The sequence below is a fragment of the Leguminivora glycinivorella genome, chromosome 13 (genome assembly GCF_023078275.1).
Source record: "Leguminivora glycinivorella isolate SPB_JAAS2020 chromosome 13, LegGlyc_1.1, whole genome shotgun sequence".
In the NCBI taxonomy this organism is placed as follows: Eukaryota; Metazoa; Arthropoda; class Insecta; order Lepidoptera; family Tortricidae; genus Leguminivora; species Leguminivora glycinivorella.
In genome coordinates this window covers 22,612,902-22,633,114 of record NC_062983.1, presented here as the reverse complement: position 1 = coordinate 22,633,114, position 20,213 = coordinate 22,612,902, and the positions used below count along the sequence as shown (strand labels likewise).

At 38.0% G+C, this 20,213-nt stretch overlaps 1 protein-coding gene across 2 annotated transcripts in view; it reads left to right on the top strand.

Moving 5' to 3' along the window:
- Positions 1 to 10,331, top strand: part of LOC125232560 (serine/threonine-protein kinase D1) — a 143,521-nt gene extending 133,190 nt beyond the window's left edge. For both annotated transcript variants that reach the window (XM_048138278.1, XM_048138277.1), the window contains exons 14-18: positions 1,049 to 1,279; positions 2,643 to 2,826; positions 3,006 to 3,188; positions 4,578 to 4,788; positions 5,372 to 10,331. In XM_048138278.1, the coding sequence (XP_047994235.1) occupies positions 1,049 to 1,279; positions 2,643 to 2,826; positions 3,006 to 3,188; positions 4,578 to 4,783 (804 nt within the window). In that variant the 3' untranslated portion in view covers positions 4,784 to 4,788; positions 5,372 to 10,331. The remainder of the gene's footprint in view (positions 1 to 1,048; positions 1,280 to 2,642; positions 2,827 to 3,005; positions 3,189 to 4,577; positions 4,789 to 5,371) is intronic.
- Positions 10,332 to 20,213: the final 9,882 nt, after the last annotated feature.

The following is a 20,213-nucleotide window of genomic DNA, read 5'->3' as shown; positions in this document are numbered from 1 at the left end:
CCAACAAGCACTACAATAAAAACAAGGGTGCATGTATCTGACACTCTTTGTAACTTAAGCCCCACGTTGGGCGCCAAGTATGTAGAGTAGGTATGTAAAAGTTTTCAGTTTGAAATATTTCTTTAACTTTTAGGGAGACATGATCTTTAATAGTTGTTATACTGAATATCTATTGTTTGGGTTCTATACTGATATTTTGACTCCATGTCTAGATTTCAAAGTTGTTTTAAACGTGGCGTCCACTAGGCTCGCCGAGTCGAGCCTCGTTAATTCGCTCTCTGCGTTTCTTAGAATATTCAATTCAATCATTTATTCATAAATAATAATTTACACGTCACATCATCATATTACAATTTGCTTTTGTATTCTAGTTCATATTGGTAAAAATAATAATAGTAGGTACTTAATCTAGTATTAAATAGTACTAACCATAGTTTTATAATTTGCTGTTCATATCACAAAGTCTGTAGGTATTTTACATGCATGTTTTTCTTTTAAGTTAAATTTCGAGTATGAATGTTCTGTCTATTCGTTGTAATAGGTTAGTAGGTTCAGCTATTATTTACTTTTTTACTTGCCCAAGTAATCGTGCAAAGCATAGTACGCTTCGGAGATTAAGAGGGATTTTAATTTTGACACAAACAAGCTGTTACTTTTAGCGGTCTTGATGTCCTCGGGCACTTTATTATATATTTTAGGACCGATAAAGTTGAGGCACTTTTTAGCCTTAGCCAATCGGGTTCGAGGCGCACGGAGCTCCTGGCCGCGTCTGAGGGGATACTTGGGTTCAACAGCGTCCGCCTGGAACTGTTCCAAGTTACATCTTACCTGTTTGGCTACCTCCAGAATATAGAGGGAAGGTAGGGTTAGGATTTTAGTCTGCCCGCCCTAATACTGCGTCCATTAGGGCGGAATCGAGACGCGTCGAGTCGTATTCAAAATGTATGAGGACTCGATTCGACGCGGCACGATTCCGCCTTAGTGGACGCCAGGCTTTACACACTTTTCCAAAAGTAATCCGTAACCTGTTGATCGTTCACTCCAACAGGTGATAGACAAGCTCCGTTTCCCGACCAAGCAAGAAGCGCAGCTCAAGAACGAGGTGGCCATCCTGCAGAACCTGTCCCACCCGGGCGTCGTCAACCTCGAGCGCATGTTCGAGACGCCCGAGCGGATATTCGTCGTCATGGAGAAACTTAGGGGGGACATGCTCGAGATGATCCTCAGTCATGAGAAGGGACGATTAACGGAGAGGATTACCAAGTATTTGGTAGCACAGGTAAGAACTGTTTTTCGTAAACCACTTATTGGCCATCCTGTATCCAGAAAACACGGTCTCAGCGTTGAAAATGAAAATGAAATATTTATTTTTCAAGTAGGCATATTACAATGCGCATATGAACGTCAAATAAAGCTACGCCGGCTCTAACCCTACGCCTCAGCCTCGAGAAGATTTCAGTCCCCCCTCAGTTGGGAGGGGGGTATCCACTATGGGACCGGCAAGAAACTCGGCGGGCAACTTCTTTTCAAAACATTACATCTTATAACTAACATGCATTAAATAACAAGATACAATTTAACATGCAAAAGTATTCATCAAAGAATATGAACAGACTAGGTACTCTATGGAAATTAATTTCAATAAATTATATTATTGCTTAATAATACGTCGTTCTTCTTCAGAGAAAACATATCAAATTGTCACAGAAGAAAAAGATAATATGAATCTCAATATCATTAAATATGTAATTTACCTACACAACATAAAATATAAAATATTTGATGTGCTTTTTTATCTGAACTGTGTCCTCTATACATAATACAATTATTTTAATTGCTATTCGTTTTTTGTAGTTTCTGGTTCGGGCCATGCATGTTTGTCTGTCAAATAGTCCTCGACTCTGTAATAAGCCTTTAACATCAATGATTTTTTTAAGTAGTTCTTAAGAGCTGGGAGGGGTAATCTCAAAGCAGTGTCAGGTAACTTATTATAAAAATGAATGCATTGCCCAACAAATGACTTCTGTACTTTACGGACACGAAACTTCTTTATGGCAAGCTTATTTTTGTTTCTAGTGTTATAATTATGGATATCAGAATTCTTAGTGAAACAGTCTAAATTCTTAACAACATAAATTATACTATCATAAATGTATTGGGAAGCTACAGTTAAGATATTCATTTCTTTGAAGAGTTCTCTTACTGATTCACGTGTTCCTAAGTTGTAAATAGAACGAATGGCTCTCTTTTGTAATACAAAGATAGTCTGTATGTCAGCTGCTGAGACGTCTACTCGAGTAAATGTCCTTAGGATATTTTAGATTATTTTCTTTGTACGAAAAAATGTCTCCCTCGCCTATGTGATTAACCTGGTTGCGTTTGAACTACTGCTTCCGAGCTCTTGGAGTTAGAGAAATGCCGAAAGGCGAAGAGAACGTAAAGATGTAAGAACGTAAGAGAGTTCAAGTGGTTACGGTTGGTAGTGGAATATTGGCCGGTTGCTAATTATTTACAATTATCTTGTCGAAAACTGAGCTTATGAATCTGACTCTGCTTTTCGACTTTTCTCCTCAACTTCGTGTCTTTCATCATCTGTTGTGAGATCCATCCCTCCATCATTTTATGTTTTTTTTTTTTCATAGATCCTGGTAGCCCTGAAGCATCTCCACGCTAAGAACATTGTCCACTGTGATCTGAAGCCCGAGAACGTCCTACTATCGTCTGACGGCGAACTGCCGCAAGTCAAGCTGTGCGACTTCGGCTTCGCCAGGATCATCGGCGAGAAATCCTTCCGGCGCTCCGTCGTCGGCACCCCGGCTTACCTCGGTAAAACGATCTTCTCACTCTATTTACCATAAACTACTGATTTCTGAGCTTGGATTGTCTATTGTCTGAGTCTAGAAACATAAGTAGGTTGCACACAAAAAGGCTAACGTAATTAAAATATCAACATGTATCAAAGCTATTCAAACATGAAGTAATTGTAAAGTGTGTGTTGGTTGCAGCGCCGGAAGTGCTCCGGAACAAGGGCTACAACCGGTCGCTGGACATGTGGTCGGTGGGCGTGATCGTGTACGTGTCGCTGTCCGGCACCTTCCCCTTCAACGAGGACGAGGACATCGGCGAGCAGATCCAGAACGCCGCCTTCATGTACCCGCCGCAGCCCTGGCGCGAGATCTCCGCGGAGGGTGAGTCAATATACTATATAGTATAGTATGTTTGTGAGCGTCATGAATAAATGTCTTTTATCTTATCTTTATCATATTATATGATACCTTTATCGTACCTTACTTACTTAGGCCACTCGGCAAGCCTCGTGACCTAACCGCGGTGCTCAACTTTTATAGCCTTCATAATGTTACGATTGTATAATATACTTTTTTCTACGACAGCCAAATACATACCTATTCGAGAATAATAAAATGGGTTACTTACCTACTCCATATAATGAATGGGAATATTTGTGTGGATCTTAGCATTGAGTATTCTGTCCACAATGTTGATGGCGAGAACTTGTTGCACAATTCTTCAAAATATGCTAACAACGCGGTTTCAAAGTTGAAAATTTTTTTTGCAATTTCCATATCATAAAACAATCATAACATTTTTGGTACGCTTTATCCGACTTTTCAGGTAACAAATTGTCAGTCACTTTCGCGCCATAGCCTTGATTTCTTCAGGAGTACATTGTTCATCAGATCAGAATCACTCATAATAACTTAAGTTTTTGCACAATAACGTCGACTTAAAATAAACTACAAAACACTGAAATAGTTTCGTCAAAAGTTTATAAATGTCAAACATGCCATAGACAAGAGAAATAGAAAATAAGCCGGTTTTCAATTACGAAAAATGTGGTTGCGTTCAAGAATATTTAAATGTCGAATGTAAAATTATTTGATAGAATTATGATTTTTACCTTTGTTTTGCAATATCTAATATATAAAACGCATTTCAGTTTATTTTTTCATCTTGATTTAAATTATGAGCCTAAATATTATATTATTTATAAAGAGTTACTTATTACTGCAAATGAAAACATACCTGATAAATGGAAGTTGTACTTTAAAAAAAATTAATAGAACTTCTAGAGGTATATTCATATGATTATTGCTAGCAGTAATCATATGAACCTATAGACAAATAGACTTTCTTATCGTTACTCAAAGGAACTTAATTTGGATACCGTTGACAATAATCTAATTGACAGATTTAAGTGCTGGAGAAGAAAAACAGTATAAACTTATCAGGATTTAAATTTTATCCACCTCGTTTAGGAGACATCCAATATTTATGTAAGGTGTCCATGAATGCCATGATAGGTCCACTTGTCTACGTCGTAGACTCTACGAAATATTTAAAGATTGTTTGAAAGTTGGATTATAAAGGGGAAATGGACTTTCTGTAACATTGACACTTTATGATCAGTTAAGGAATGGTCAGATGGCGATGTGACTACTTATGATTTAATCTTAGACAGTTGGGCCCTTAGCTGTCACTGTTTGGCCGCCTTCTTAAATGATCTGAATATGCATGTGTAGTTTACTCTTGATTCTAATGTACCTCCTCGTTCCCAGCGATCGACCTGATCAACAACCTCCTGCAAGTGAAGCAGCGCAAGCGGCTCAGCGTGGACAAGTCGCTCGCGCACGCGTGGCTCCAAACACAACAAGCATGGGAAGACCTGAGGGCGTTAGAGCGAAGAGTGGGCAGGCGGTATCTCACTCACCCGAGTGATGACGCGCGCTGGGGGGAGGGAGACGGAGAAAGTCTAGACCCGTGACTCCAGTGAGTATCATTATTTCAGTGGTATACAGATCGCTCGCGCAAGCGTGGCTGCAGACGCAGCAAGCCTGGGAGGACCTCCGGGCTTTAGAGCGGAGAGTGGGCAGGCGGTATCTTACGCACCCGAGTGATGACGCGCGCTGGGGAGAGGAAGACGGAAATAATCTGGACCCGTGACTCCAGTGAGTTTTCATTATAGTATTTTTGTAGTGGTGGCTGCAGACGCAGCAAGCCTGGGCAGACCTTCGAGCTCTGGAGCGGAGAGTGGGCAGGTGGTATCTCACGCACCCAAGCGTCACTCTGAAGCCGTGACACCAGTGAGTTTCAGGCAGACGCAGCAAGCATGGAGTAGTTCAAACCCAAAAATTCTGGAATCGTATATCATGTACATATCTATAGTTTTTTTTATTTTATTTACTTACAGTACGACAGATATTATCTAAAACTCCAACAACACATTCGTAGCCCTTCTGGCATTGCACTCGTCCATGACCCACAATAGCATCTTACCACGAGGCGATCATATTGTTCTTGTAAGACTGTACTGTTTTTGTAGATAAACTAAACTATCTTATACTGTTCACAGAGACAACCCGAAGCCCCGCGAGCGGGCGCGGTCGCGCGGCGGCTTCGTGCGCCTGCGCTGGAGGAAGCTGCTCGTGCGCGTGCGCGTGCGGTAACCACACACACACGCACACACAGTCACAAAGGAGTTACTCCTCCGTCTATACCACTTGAAGCGCACACAATAAGGATCAAAACAGACGAAAAGAAATCATTTTATAGATACACGGGTATCCTGTTTCCCTTAACATTACTCCCCGTCGTGCTAAACACATAACTCAGTCATAATGATTACAGTAATTACAATGTGACACCAACCTCGAAATCGAAGATTTTTTTAAATAAAGATAACTTATAATATTTTTGTCTGGGAGTATGATTAAGGGTGCATATCTGCTACGAAGATAAACAAGCGAAACAGATCCCTTAAATAAAACCTCGATTAACATTTAATACATAATTAACATTAAGTATGACCCCCAAACTGAGCTCTCAGCATATCAGTTAGCTAGAAAACAGATTTTATACTCTAGACACGTATTTAAAGCTAAACTCATGGCAGCATTTTTGACATTCGTAACTCGAAATAAACCCCATGGAATGTACTTATTTTGACTGTGTGTCAAGAATACGAATGTCAAAGGTTATATAGAGAAATATTATATACCTAACTGTAATTTATATGTTTTAACTAAATTAGTTTAAAAAAAGATTATTTATATTAATTTAGTTGGCTTGCATTGTTTTCAATGCACCTTCCACTTTTGTGTACAAATATATCGTATACTTAGTCTTATTACATGTACACGACATGGTTGCTGGGCACTGCCCATCGACTGCATAAAGGTAATAAGCGCTTATGTAAAAGCAGGACAAAACATTGTTCAACATAATTCATTCACTATTTATAATATAATAACATATTTTATGGAGATTTTGAGAGCAATGCAAGTATACTAATAAAAGAGCGTACGTTTTATACCTCAACTATAACAATTCGTTTTAAATTTTAATGTCGGTTGTTAACTGCATTCCGACATAACTAGATGTTTTATTTTTAACCATAGGATTAATCTTTATTTTACTGAGTAATCTATTTATATGACTAATAATAATAGTGACGTAAGTATCAGTGTTGACGTAAGAACAAAGTTTTGTTGTGAACAAATAGTTTATGAATATTTTTACTCAATTTATTTTCTTTAACGAGTCAGGTGAAAGTGGACAATTCCAATGGCATGTTGTTTTCGTAAATCGCTGTTATGGTCAATTTGTTGAGTGTTTGCGTGTCGTAGTTCGCTGTCTCAGTCGGTTCTCGTCACTTGGACCTTAATTAATAGATGGTGAGTCTCGCTGAGATGGTGAAGTAACTTGTAATATGTCCTGAAATATTTTAATTTGGACGTATATAGACCGAGTACCACCATGTAACGGAGCGTATTGTTGTTGCATACACCCCATAAAATTTCATAAAGTGGCTGTGCACTTTTGCAGTTCACTGTATCTATTGCACCGATCAGCGCCATCTATATTTTATAGATCATACATTTACAATTTTGACAGCGTCTGTCGTTCTTGATAGGTGCTGTCTTTTAAAACGATGGTAGCAGCTCTAAAGAGGCTCCAAGTGATTAGAACCGGCGTATTCATTAATTCTCTTTGTGTACGTGTCGTCTTATGGTCTATGGTCTACTCTAACCTTCATGTTTCTTCTCACTCTTTTAACTTAAGCCCTATTTGTAAGGTCTATTCTATATCTAAGACTCTAATCTATAGTTTTCTACGGAAGTAATAAACACTACCAATCTCCAAAAACCGTCGTATATTGAATTGTACAAAAAACACTTGTAAATTAATATTTCGTACATTGACTCGTTCTTGCGGCACGGCCTTGTATGTACGTGTAATTTCGCCATGAGTACGATCGTTCACGAATAAGTACAAACGAACGATACGCAGCGGTCTTTGTTGCACCAATACGGAAGAACGATAGAGAGAGTTGAGTACCTACGATACGCTACAGAGCTTGAACGATTGTATTCTTTGGCTGCGGGCCCAGGAGATTAGTAGAGTTTATTATCAGTTATCTGATATTGGAAAGAACTACGAGTTTTAGTGTAAGAGGCGCGGCCTCGCGAAGCAACGGCCTAACTCGACTTAACTTAGGTAAGATTTAGTCAATAGGGCTCGAGAGGACTTAGCGTCGAATACAACTCTACTACATTTTCTTGAAAATATTTAATTGAACAGTACCCAGTCATAAAAAGGACATAACATTTTAAAATTGTACCTATCTAATATCAAACTATGATCCAGGTTCTATAGAGTGCCCTAAGCAACTTGAGATTTGCTAAAACTAAGTGTGACAAGTCATCATGTACATCAAATTCAGTTTCTTGCCTAAGCGAAATCTAGTTGAGTCGTACCTACCATTCGACGTCAAAAGTTCAAACAGAGCAGCAACCCCGAGCAAATAGAAATGTAAGTTACAAGAACAACTTTAATCATAGCTGTCACCCATTTTGGACATAGGAATAAAGTCGAGAATACTACATATTTGATCTTTCCGCACAGACTCTACATTCAGAGTCTTTGGTCCAAATAAAAGAAATGGGAAAATCTCGTTTCCTTTCGAACGTCTCAAACAGTCTCAAACTGTGCCAACGGGTTTGAATTTATATTGGTCTCGAACACGAGTGATATATATTTGTATAATATAGTATATTTTGGGAGTGTTTCCCGCGTACGAGTAAGCTGCGGTAGCGGGGCCCGGGGTACGGAGGGACCTTATGTAGTATACCTACGCGGCCGGCCTGATGGATTCTTATTGTATTGGACATGCCTTTTTCGTTTTGTCCTCATTTAATCTAAAAACTTTTAAATCTAACATTCAAAACGAAACAGTTTTTTAACTATATCATTAAAAATGTTAGGTACAAAGTGTTATTTTGGAAGGTGTCAAATCATTTTGAAGTTTTTAGGTGAAACGTAGTATAATATCCTATACTTTCTATAATAAGTACTTCTACCCGCTGTCGCTTTATCACAAACTAACTTGTGCTGTCTATTCTATTACGAGTACTTGCGTAGTCATTCCAACAACATTTTTATACTGTGATTTTTTTTATACATTTTACTTTTTTTATACAAACTTTGCAATGCAAGCTTCCATTTTCTGTGATCTCTTGTAAGGACATGTTTTGATAATTAATTTATACATTTTAGAATGTTGCGTAAGAGTATTTTAAACTTTTAACTTTACAACTCTCTTATATTTTTTTGTTATTTTTATTATATACATATAATATATGATACAATTAAGTGTTGACATTGCCGTAGCAAACTACGTTATATTATGTTACTTTATCCGAGCTATTTCACTATGAGCTTTAGATTACCTGCTATTGTATTATTGTTTTAACAGACTAGGGGCCACTTGTGGGTTCCAGGGTTCGACAACTAACGTGCTGTCTTATACAGGGTTAAACTGAAGATATCTACTGTGTAAATAAACGGTAACGGTATCTGATTGACTTCACTAACCCTGGACCTCGCCAGGGCTCCAAATATTATGATTAAGTATGTCATTAATCACACGCGTCCGGTCCATCTTCCAGTTGATACATTTTAGTGCAAAGTTGCAAACACATTTGGACCAACCCTACTGGATCGTAACGTAAGTTAGTTATAGTACGATGTTTAATGTTGTGTAATTCATTTTCAATTATTTAGTAATAAGTTGTGTCGAATTGTATGGAATTAATTGTACCAGGTTATAAATTATATTTATAATGATAAAATGGTGTGAACGCTATGCTTTCGCGCGGAGTTGGTGCGATTCCCGTCAGGATTCGTACGCGTTTCTAATATGGGTGCATGAAACATAAAATCAATGGAAACAGATATTTCTAATTCTAAACGCAACTGCTAAATGCGAAAAAGTCCGACCGACGGCGATCAGTTTTTGGAACTATCGAAATGCTCAAACATCTCTGAACACGCACTCCTGTGCCGTTACAGTAGAGGCGTATTTAGATAGTTCTTAATAGAACTTTGTTCGCTAGAATTTATTCTATAAGGACTGGGAAAGCTGTCAACACTGACGGCACTGACTGACGTCGTCGGACGGAACTTCGCAATTTGGCTACAGTACGACTACCATGAGCTGACCAGCCACAGCGTGAAATCGGTCGCACTCCATTGCACTGATCGAGAGAAAATGTGCTCGAGTTTGCGCACCCGCTCATGTAAATATTAACTAATGCTAGCCACGCAGAGGACCTTATACCGCAGTGCCGACAACTAGCCAAATAACGTGTCAATTTAAGATTATCATTTGATTAGCTATTATAGATTATTAAATATAATATTTATACTAGAATAAATCATGGTAATTCTGAGCAAATCTTCGCGAAAACATAGTGACTAGACTTTAACATAATAACACGCATAATATTTTATATTTTAATGGTACGGATAAATTATTGCAAATCGGTGATTGTTGAACAAGGGTGATTTGTGCGTCGCCATGCGGGTTCATCATTATTTCTAAAGTAGAATTGACACTAATTGCGATATTATATAACTAGAGCTAAGTGACAGTGTTGCCCCAATTATCTTTGTAAAAAATGGAATAGGTACACTATGTCCCTCACTTATACTACATACATATACATATATACCTAAGTAAGACTACTGGAAAGTTCGTTAAAATTCAACAAGAAATCAGAAATATAATAATAATAAATGTTATGTTACCTCCATAAAAGTAACATATTGGTCATAATAACAAAATACAAGCATACATTATACAAGCTCGTTATTCTGAAGAGATTGGGGATCACTGCTGACATTGGTTGCAGTCGTAAGGTTTTGCGCGGCGCACAGAGCGCCCCTTGATGTTGTAGGCTAAGCGGTTATTTGTGAGAGCGATTTACAAATGTGTTACATTACATATGAAATAATAAATGCCGTTTTGGATACGTCGTGTTTCATTTAATATAATCAAATATAATTAACTTTTCATACTAAATATTAGCACAGACTATCGTCCCTTATTTTCTTAAAGAGCGGTTGTCAAACAGTTATAACAATATGAATTACACGCTCCGGTGATGAGGGAAATTACTTTCGAGAGTGTAGAGCGACTAATAGCTCTCTAACGTAAGATAACACTAGTATATATTATCTTTTTTACGTACGATTCTTAAAACAGGCAGGCGAGGTTGTTCAAGTTACTTAAATGTAGAGTCATAACACTCATAACAAATCATCTTGTGACAAGCAACTATTAAATACCTAATAGCGAGTTTTCTCAGCTAACAAAGGTTACTTGTTGGTTAAATACTCGTAGGTATTAATTAATAATAAGAAGAATTTAGATTAACGTCATATTCATCTAAGAACCTAAATATGTTGCAAAGTTTAAAACACTTGATTTCACTTGTTCGGTAAATACATTACATCTCATCAAAGTGAAGTTTAAGATGTTTATGAAGATCCCCTACATCAGCGTAACGGGCCGGCGGCGGCGGCGGCGAGCGAGGCGTGACGTGTCACAGCACAGTTGTCACGCATCTCTACTGCCAGCCCAGATACAGGACCAGCTCCTTATTTAGTACTTCGTAAAGCTCAAATTCCTCACTAGAAGATGAAATGACTGAAGCCAAATCCACCCGACACAGTCAGTCGACATGCTGCTCGTCCTCCTGCTGCTCGCGCGCGCACGCGCCGAGTGGGTCGAGATCACGCAGCTACACAAACCGACGCACCATCGCGAGGTGCAAGATGTGCTCGACTTCCACGAGGAGCGCCGTAGGCCATCTGTTTCAAAGGAACCGAACATTGGCGACGGAAAGAGGAAACATATATCATCAACTGAACAAAGTATATACGATGAAAGGAAGCCACCGTTCTTAACAGAACCTGACTTGTACAAAGAAAAAAGGATGCCACATTTTTCTACTGAGCCTCCCGATTTTAATGACAATAAAAGATTACCACAGTTCTCAACAGAACCAGGCTTTTTGGCAGATTATAAACGCAACAGGATTTATATCAATCACTCCATAGAACAAGCACCGCACTTTAATATAGACCAGCTTCCAGAAAAACACTGGACTAAAGGCGTAGTTCACAGAGTCCCCAACCCAACTATCGGTACCGTTAAGAGAGTCTATCTAACGACCGAAGAACCAGCTAAAGTAAAGTATGAGGAAACGGATCTTACACATGAGCTGAAAGGATACACAATAAGAAACCCGTTTAAAGCTTTTGAAGATCAAAAACCCGAGTTCGTGACAAAGGAAGAAACGTTTGAAGATGACGGCGAGGACGAGATACATTTTGTTAGAAAACCACCTAAAAATAGTTGGGCAAAAGGAAACGAAATCCAATCCAAGAATGCTTTTAATGGTCCTGCAAGAAGAGTAGACGCAGAAGAAAACGGAACTCCTGCGAACGAAACACTTTTCAAAGAAGATCAGGATGGGGAACCCGGCACTAGCAATGATACGAAACCAAACACAATGAAGAATGTGTTGAAGTTCGCAAGAGTTGTGGCGGACACAATTACAAGAAACACGCGAAAAAGTGTTAGCAGCAAGTTGCGGTATTTGGAGGACTTGAAGGATACTATCATGGTAAACATAGGTAAGAAAAATAAATAAAAAATTCAACCTATAAATAAAATAGCTAACCTGCTGACCCTGCTGTGACGAGCTAGGTTCTAAAATGATGTATTGACAGAGTAGTAGAGGAGTTGGTACTACGAGCATTTTGTATGGGAGGGGTCATAATAATTACCACAGAACCGTAGTTTGGTTTTTTTAGTTCTTTGTGTGTGTCTTTTTTGACATACTTAAAATATAGTAAAATATATTTGTGCAAAATGCGTTTTTTTCGACCAATTTTCCACTATTTTGGTATAAAATAAAAACTGATAAAAATCATAAATGTTGTATTCGATGAGTAATTAATTAATACGCCATCTCAGACCGAAAAACACAAACGCTTTATTTCGCAAGCTAAAACATAAAACTGACACATTGACAGTATGTCACAACACCATAAACTATTTTCATAAATACATGAATATCATAATAACATGGAGTATTTATTGTTACCACACTCTTCCCCGCTTAGTAAATAAATATCAAAGAAAAACTGTTCTAAAACACAAAACATTTTGTCGATTACTATGTCTTCTTCTTTCCTTCCTCCTCTTTTTTTATTTTTACGGTAGTCCCTTGCCATAAACGTTGTGACAGACATGAATATTTCTCTAGTATCATAGTAAAAGCCTTATTGAGTACTTGTAAGAGTTGTAAGATACATTTTCGTCCACGTAGATATTCACAAAATTTAGTTAAACCTAATGTAATCGCATAACCATTTTTTTCAAAATCGGGTATTTTGAGTGACTACTATTGTTTAGAATCCTGCTTCCAAATATAATCGGTTTAGTAATGTTACTGTTTATGATTTGCAATGGTAATACGGCCTCAATATTGCTTTTCTTATTTTTCGTAACATTTTTGTCAATTCCATACTTTTCGTCAACAAATTTACATTTCTCTAATTTAATTTTCAGTCCTAAATTGTTCAATGCTCTTAATACTGATTTAAATCTCTCATAGGTCTCCAACACTGATTTTGCAAGAACAACTGGTTTAGGTTTAATCTCCAATTCAACTTGCTCGTCTGTATAATTCTTCATATCATGTTCAAAAACAAATTGAGTTTTCTTTGCAAAAGTCATTTTCTCCTTAGGCCCTGTTTCACTAACCTTACTTTGTTCAAAAGTAGGAGGCCAGAGTTCAAGTACAGACAGCCATGTTTTTCCAATTACTCTAGGTAATCCATCTTTTACGACAAATAATATTTGGTTTTCTACGTTTACAGTTCCATACGACAAACTTAAGTCTTCCAAAATAGCGAGTGGTGTTGAAGTTGACTTGTCATAATTTGTAAAAACTACATTTCGTTGCTTCGTTTCTAAATTTGGAAAATATTGCTTCTTATCAGAACACGTAATCGTACTTACATCTGCTCCGGTGTCTACTTCAAACTCCAGCAATTTGCCATTTACATGAACACTTAACTTTTGCGATGGAATCCTGTCTTTTTCACTACAATGAAACATATCATAAGATACCGGTCCTGGTGTATCATATCTTTTACTTTTTTCCTCATTTCCAATGAATTTGTATGTCTCTTTATCGACCACATTTAAGGTCTTCACCCTCCAATTATCTTTATTTTGGGTACACATTTTGTAAATGTGACCCTTTGTACCACATTCACTACAGAACTTCATGCGCAAGGTACATTCAGCTCTCATGTGGCCCTCTTTTCCACAGCAAAAACAAATTCCAGTACTTCCTCCTGCCTCTGGTTTAGATTTTGTAGTCTCATGTCTAGAACCATAGCCTCTGTTCCTTTCTAACTTGAACATTTGCGGTTTAGTCTCTTTTTCCTCATTCTTGTATGTTAAGTTATATGCGGCCTCGACAGTCTTTCCTATTTCTACTAGTTTTTCCATTGGCAGGTCTGCCTGTTTAAGCACTTCAAACTTCACTGCTTCATAGAAAGTGCCATTAAATAGTCGCTCTTTGATCTCATCGTTAATGTTATTGAAATTACAGTTTTTTGATAATTTCTTTAGTTCGAGTATATATTTGTCCAAATTTTCATCTTTTTGTTGGTTTCTCTTTCGGAATTCAGCCTGTTCTAGTGCGTAATTTCTAACGGGATGATAATGCTTTTCTAATTTGTCACAAATTTGGTCGTATGTTAAATTTACTGGTGAGTCTGGAGTGCATATGGTCGTAAGGAGCTCGTAGACACTCGCTCCAAGTTTTGTAATAAGTAGTGGCACCTTTTTATTGACATCTATGTCATTTAGCAAGAAAAAACATTCCAGCTGCTGTTTGTAAGCCCTCCAGTTTCCTCCGGTAAAAACTTCCAAATTTGAAATAGAGTTCATCTTATATGCGAGCTTTTCCGCCGTGCATTCTCTATATTCCTCCTGTTCTTCAATATAATCCCGAAGGAATCGTCGAATCTCTTCAACCGAATTTTCGTTGGAAAATTTAATATCTTCGTCCTTCACAACTGAATTTGCTAAAATAATAAGTTCATCTTTCTTTTTAGTTTGAATCCAAGCTTTTTTCCCAGATGAAACGTTAAGTTCTTTACTAGTTATATAAATAAAACAATCTTTTCAAAAATAACAATTATAATACAAAAAAATTACTTTTTTTTTTTTAAATACAAATGTAGGGTAGGCAGCCGAAAAGATTAAAAAATAGATCTCAGGAGTAAGTCCGAACAATTTAGATCGAGCTCGCATTCACTTGAAGACGCTTTAGAACGAGTGGCACTTCCCTGACTATCGCTCGGTGAAGCAGCGGACGGCGCGCATGGCAAGGTGTGACGTCACTTCTTCCCGGTGTTCAGGGTGCGGCAGAGCAGTAGGTGGTCTCCGGAGCCAGTGTTGGGTGGTAGGTGGTAGGTCCCCTGGAATTCGTTATTATTGGACGTTTAGTGAAATGTCCGATTTTGCGTTACTGCCTGCGACATTCTGCCTTATGAAGTAAAAGCGCCAAGTGGGAAGTGCAGAAAGCAGGAAGGCACGCTCAAAGCATTAAATAGTGATCAGAGATGTGGTGGTAGCATACAAAATCAGCTTTGTTATATGGGTATGCACTTATGCAGTTTTATTATTTTTCTCTAAATCTACATGACATGGAATGTACATTTAAAGCTCATTCTGTTAAGCAATAGCAACTAAGTGTCGCAATGAATACACTTAAACTAATTAACATTTGCATGAAAATTGCAAATCATGATTTAACTTTTTAGTAAAGTGGGTAGAAATTAATTACGCTAAAGAACAAAGATACCTGTAGCTCACAATTACAGCGCTTAGGCATAATGAAAGGCTACTAATTATATAAAAGGAATAAAGCACTTGCTATTTTAGGAAGGATTAACACAGTAAAGATGAAATAATTACTTACAAGCTATAAAATATAAAATATTTTTTGCAACACTCACCCGAGCGGGGGAAAACACTCACACATGAATTAAATTAGGTTCTCATGTTTAAATGAATGTAAAACCCTTCGAACGCCATCGTCCGAGAGTGCCTTTTTTAAAAAAATAAAATAAGTGGAGCGGGCAACTCGCGTCGCCGCGCCGATCCAAATGGACGAGGTCTATCCGTTAGTCCCCTCCGCGCCCCGCGGTGACGTTACATACTGGTTGTACGATCTTTAAACGCCTATATCGCCGTGCGTGTGGACTTACGTTTGTCATCAAGTAAACTTCAGTATTCGGTCAGGCGTTATTTCTATTGAAATTTATTAGGTTAAAAAGGAACTTCCTTTACGCCTTCCGTGACAGGACTGATTATTCAAGAAGCGTTAAAACGCTAACGTTACATACCCCCTGATTAGGAAGGGTTTTATCTAGGTAAAATCCTCTATATTTATACCGACTCATTAACTACCTGCCCCAAACACAGACTCCTCGCATTCATCGCACTATCATATGATCTTTCATTCTTTATCTTTCACAATGCCATAGCACATTAACGTGTGCGTTAAGCCCTGTCGAACAGAGTAATTGTATAAGTTTACTTTTACTCGCAGATAGATAATAATAGATGTACCTAATTCAGTAAACCCCATTCTTCTTTATCATATAGGTTCCTATTAGTATAAATACTCGCATTAAAAGAATAAAATAAACTCTTAGTAGCTGTAGCAAATCAGTAGGCAGATACTGTTTCCATCAAGAACCAAGAGACAAACTGCTGACCTGGTAGAGGTTGCAATTATTACACATCTAATCAATTGTTTATATGAAAAGGTAAAATAAAATAGAAAGGAACGAATTACATTTGAATGGAATCACTGCGGCTGTTTGATAGAGTTAAACATCCTAGAAGAATACGTGTTACGGTTTTAGGATTTATAATTAGTGAGCTTTAAATCCTTGATGTGCCAAATCCGCACTAGGATCCGAATGAGACTCCAAAATATCCTCGGCAGGCAATAGCGGACTAAGCTTCACAATCTGTTTCCTAAGCTCCTGAACCGATTCTCCTATATTACCCCCCCTAACAGCAACCTCGTACTCCAACTCCGACTTTTGAAGCGAAAGGTATTTAATTTGGTAAGACATGTTTAGCCCGTAGGTGTGTGTCGCAATTCCACAAAACAATTATAGTTAAATTAAAAATATTATAGAAAGAAGAATCAATCAGATCTCAAAAATAGGTAGGTAGTTCGACAATGCTCATCAAAGTGTGGGTAGTCGACCGGAAAATATAATGTAATTTTATAGAAAAAACGCTTACTAGCACAGTTTGATGAACACCTGGACACACTTAAAACCTAATACAAAAAAACAGCCAACACCAATGATTACTAGATAATACCAAAGCAAGTTCAAGCGAATACGGCTCAGTAACTAAATACCTATGATTGGGCGCCAATGAAACGTTAAGTTCTTTACTAGTTATATAAATAAAACAATCTTTTCAAAAATAACAATTATAATACAAAAAAATTACTTTTTTTTTTTAAAATACAAATGTAGGGTAGGCAGCCGAAAAGATTAAAAAATAGATCTCAGGAGTAAGTCCGAACAATTTAGATCGAGCTCGCATTCACTTGAAGACGCTTTAGAACGAGTGGCACTTCCCTGACTATCGCTCGGTGAAGCAGCGGACGGCGCGCATGGCAAGGTGTGACGTCACTTCTTCCCGGTGTTCAGGGTGCGGCAGAGCAGTAGGTGGTCTCCGGAGCCAGTGTTGGGTGGTAGGTGGTAGGTCCCCTGGAATTCGTTATTATTGGACGTTTAGTGAAATGTCCGATTTTGCGTTACTGCCTGCGACATTCTGCCTTATGAAGTAAAAGCGCCAAGTGGGAAGTGCAGAAAGCAGGAAGGCACGCTCAAAGCATTAAATAGTGATCAGAGATGTGGTGGTAGCATACAAAATCAGCTTTGTTATATGGGTATGCACTTATGCAGTTTTATTATTTTTCTCTAAATCTACATGACATGGAATGTACATTTAAAGCTCATTCTGTTAAGCAATAGCAACTAAGTGTCGCAATGAATACACTTAAACTAATTAACATTTGCATGAAAATTGCAAATCATGATTTAACTTTTTAGTAAAGTGGGTAGAAATTAATTACGCTAAAGAACAAAGATACCTGTAGCTCACAATTACAGCGCTTAGGCATAATGAAAGGCTACTAATTATATAAAAGGAATAAAGCACTTGCTATTTTAGGAAGGATTAACACAGTAAAGATGAAATAATTACTTACAAGCTATAAAATATAAAATATTTTTTGCAACACTCACCCGAGCGGGGAAAACACTCACACATGAATTAAATTAGGTTCTCATGTTTAAATGAATGTAAAACCCTTCGAACGCCATCGTCCGAGAGTGCCTTTTTTAAAAAAATAAAATAAGTGGAGCGGGCAACTCGCGTCGCCGCGCCGATCCAAATGGACGAGGTCTATCCGTTAGTCCCCTCCGCGCCCCGCGGTGACGTTACATACTGGTTGTACGATCTTTAAACGCCTATATCGCCGTGCGTGTGGACTTACGTTTGTCATCAAGTAAACTTCAGTATTCGGTCAGGCGTTATTTCTATTGAAATTTATTAGGTTAAAAAGGAACTTCCTTTACGCCTTCCGTGACAGGACTGATTATTCAAGAAGCGTTAAAACGCTAACGTTACACAGACTTCAGGAGAGCGTCCATTCCCGTTTGTCGTTTGTTAGTTCTTTCAAATCAAATTCCCGAAACTACACATTCAAAAATCCACATTGACATTTGACAATTAATTCACACAAAATAACACATTCCTTTTAATTATTATTTATAACACGTTGTTCGATCCCATCCTCGTCGCCAGATTGTTGTATTCGATGAGTAATTAATTAATACGCCATCTCAGACCGAAAAACACAAACGCTTTATTTCGCAAGCTAAAACATAAAACTGACACATTGACAGTATGTCACAACACCATAAACTATTTTCATAAATACATGAATATCATAATAACATGGAGTATTTATTGTTACCACAATAAATTTGATGAAGGGAAAGGGAAGTGATTGAAACATAAATTTCAGCAATGTAATTTTTTAACCCCCGACGAAAAAACGACGGGGTGTTATAAGTTTGACGTGTCTGTCTGTCTGTCTGTCTGTCCGTCTGTCTGTCTGTCTGTCTGTCTGTCTGTCTGTCTGTCTGTTTGTCTGTCTGTGTGTGTGTCTGTCTGTGGCATCGTAGCTCCTGAATGGATGAACCGATTTCGATTTAGTTTTTTTTATTTGAAAGCTGTATTAGTCGGGAGTGTTCTTAGCCATGTTTCATGAAAATCGGTCCACAAGGTCGCGGTCGGGGGTTTTACCACCATGGTAAATACGGTTACGATCCGCCTGGTGATAAGCAGTCACGGTAGCCTATGACGCCTGCCACTCTAGAGCCTCCACATGCGCGTTGCTGGCCCTTTAGGGTTCCGGGTTCGAATCCCGGTAAGGGCATTTATTTGTGTGATGAGCACAGATATTTGTTCCTGAGTCATGGATGTTTTCTATGTATATAAGTATTTATATATATTATATATATCGTTGTCTGAGTACCCACAACACAAGCCTTCTTGAGCTTACCGTGGAGTTCAGTCAATCTGTGTAAGAATGTCCTATAATATTTAGTTATTTAGTTATTTAGTTATTTAGTTAGGGTACCTTTCCACCAGAAATGCGCTACGTGGATGTGTTTAATATCCGCCAATCATGTTCATTGTTCCACAAAGCATAGCTCTAGTGGGAACGGGTTCGACTAAGCTGATTGTGGATATCAGACGCATCCATAACACAACTCTGGTGGAAAGGCCCTCTTAACAGTCCTCAGCTAGCTCGCAGGATAAGGAGCGTCCGCGGGAGAATTTTTTTTTTTCATAGTACTATTTCATACAACTTTTGGCGGTCGAAAAAACGCATTTTGCACACATATATTATACTATATTTTTAATATGTCAAAAAGACACACACAAAGAACTATAAAAACCAAACTTCGGTTCTGTGGTAGGTAATTATTATGACCCCAAACGCTATATCTCATCTACTAGAGGATCGCATCGAGTCCCTGTGGCCGGACGACACGGGGGGCAGCGCAGCGCGCCGGCGCCGCTGGTCGCGGTCCGCCGACGCTCGCGGCCACCACGTCGAGTTTCCGTCTTCCGAGAGCGCCCTCATGACCATATCCTTTCTCACCTTCGCCGTCTATCTCATCAAACTCGTACTGGTAATTATATTATAAGTGAAACTACTTGGAAGTACTGGTTTTAATTATTAATTTACTGCTAAACAAAGTTTAATGACACTTACTTTTTGCAGCAAGTTATCCAAACGTATAAAAACAAAACGATGATGGTGACTCCGGCTGTATTTGCGGCCGTTGGGCGTTCTGCAAGGAGCAATTAAAAAGATTCCCATGGATAGAAGCCTACCTTATTTATTTAAACTTATGCATAGGTACTTTTACACTTACATTGTATAGATTCTTTTAATTTTGCCGCCAAAAATGGCGTATAGTTATTGCATGCGTTTGAGTCCCATTTAAACTAAATTTGAAAATATTTTTATTGTTCATTTTGTATATTTTTGTAAAAAGAAAACAAATAATTATTTAATATAATTATAAACGTTTAAAATAATTATGTAAAGAATTTAGAGATAAGTTTAAAAATGTAAATAAAGAATAATAAAGGCGTATCAAAACGCGTCATTAGTTGTCAAACGAAACGAACTACTAGGAACTAC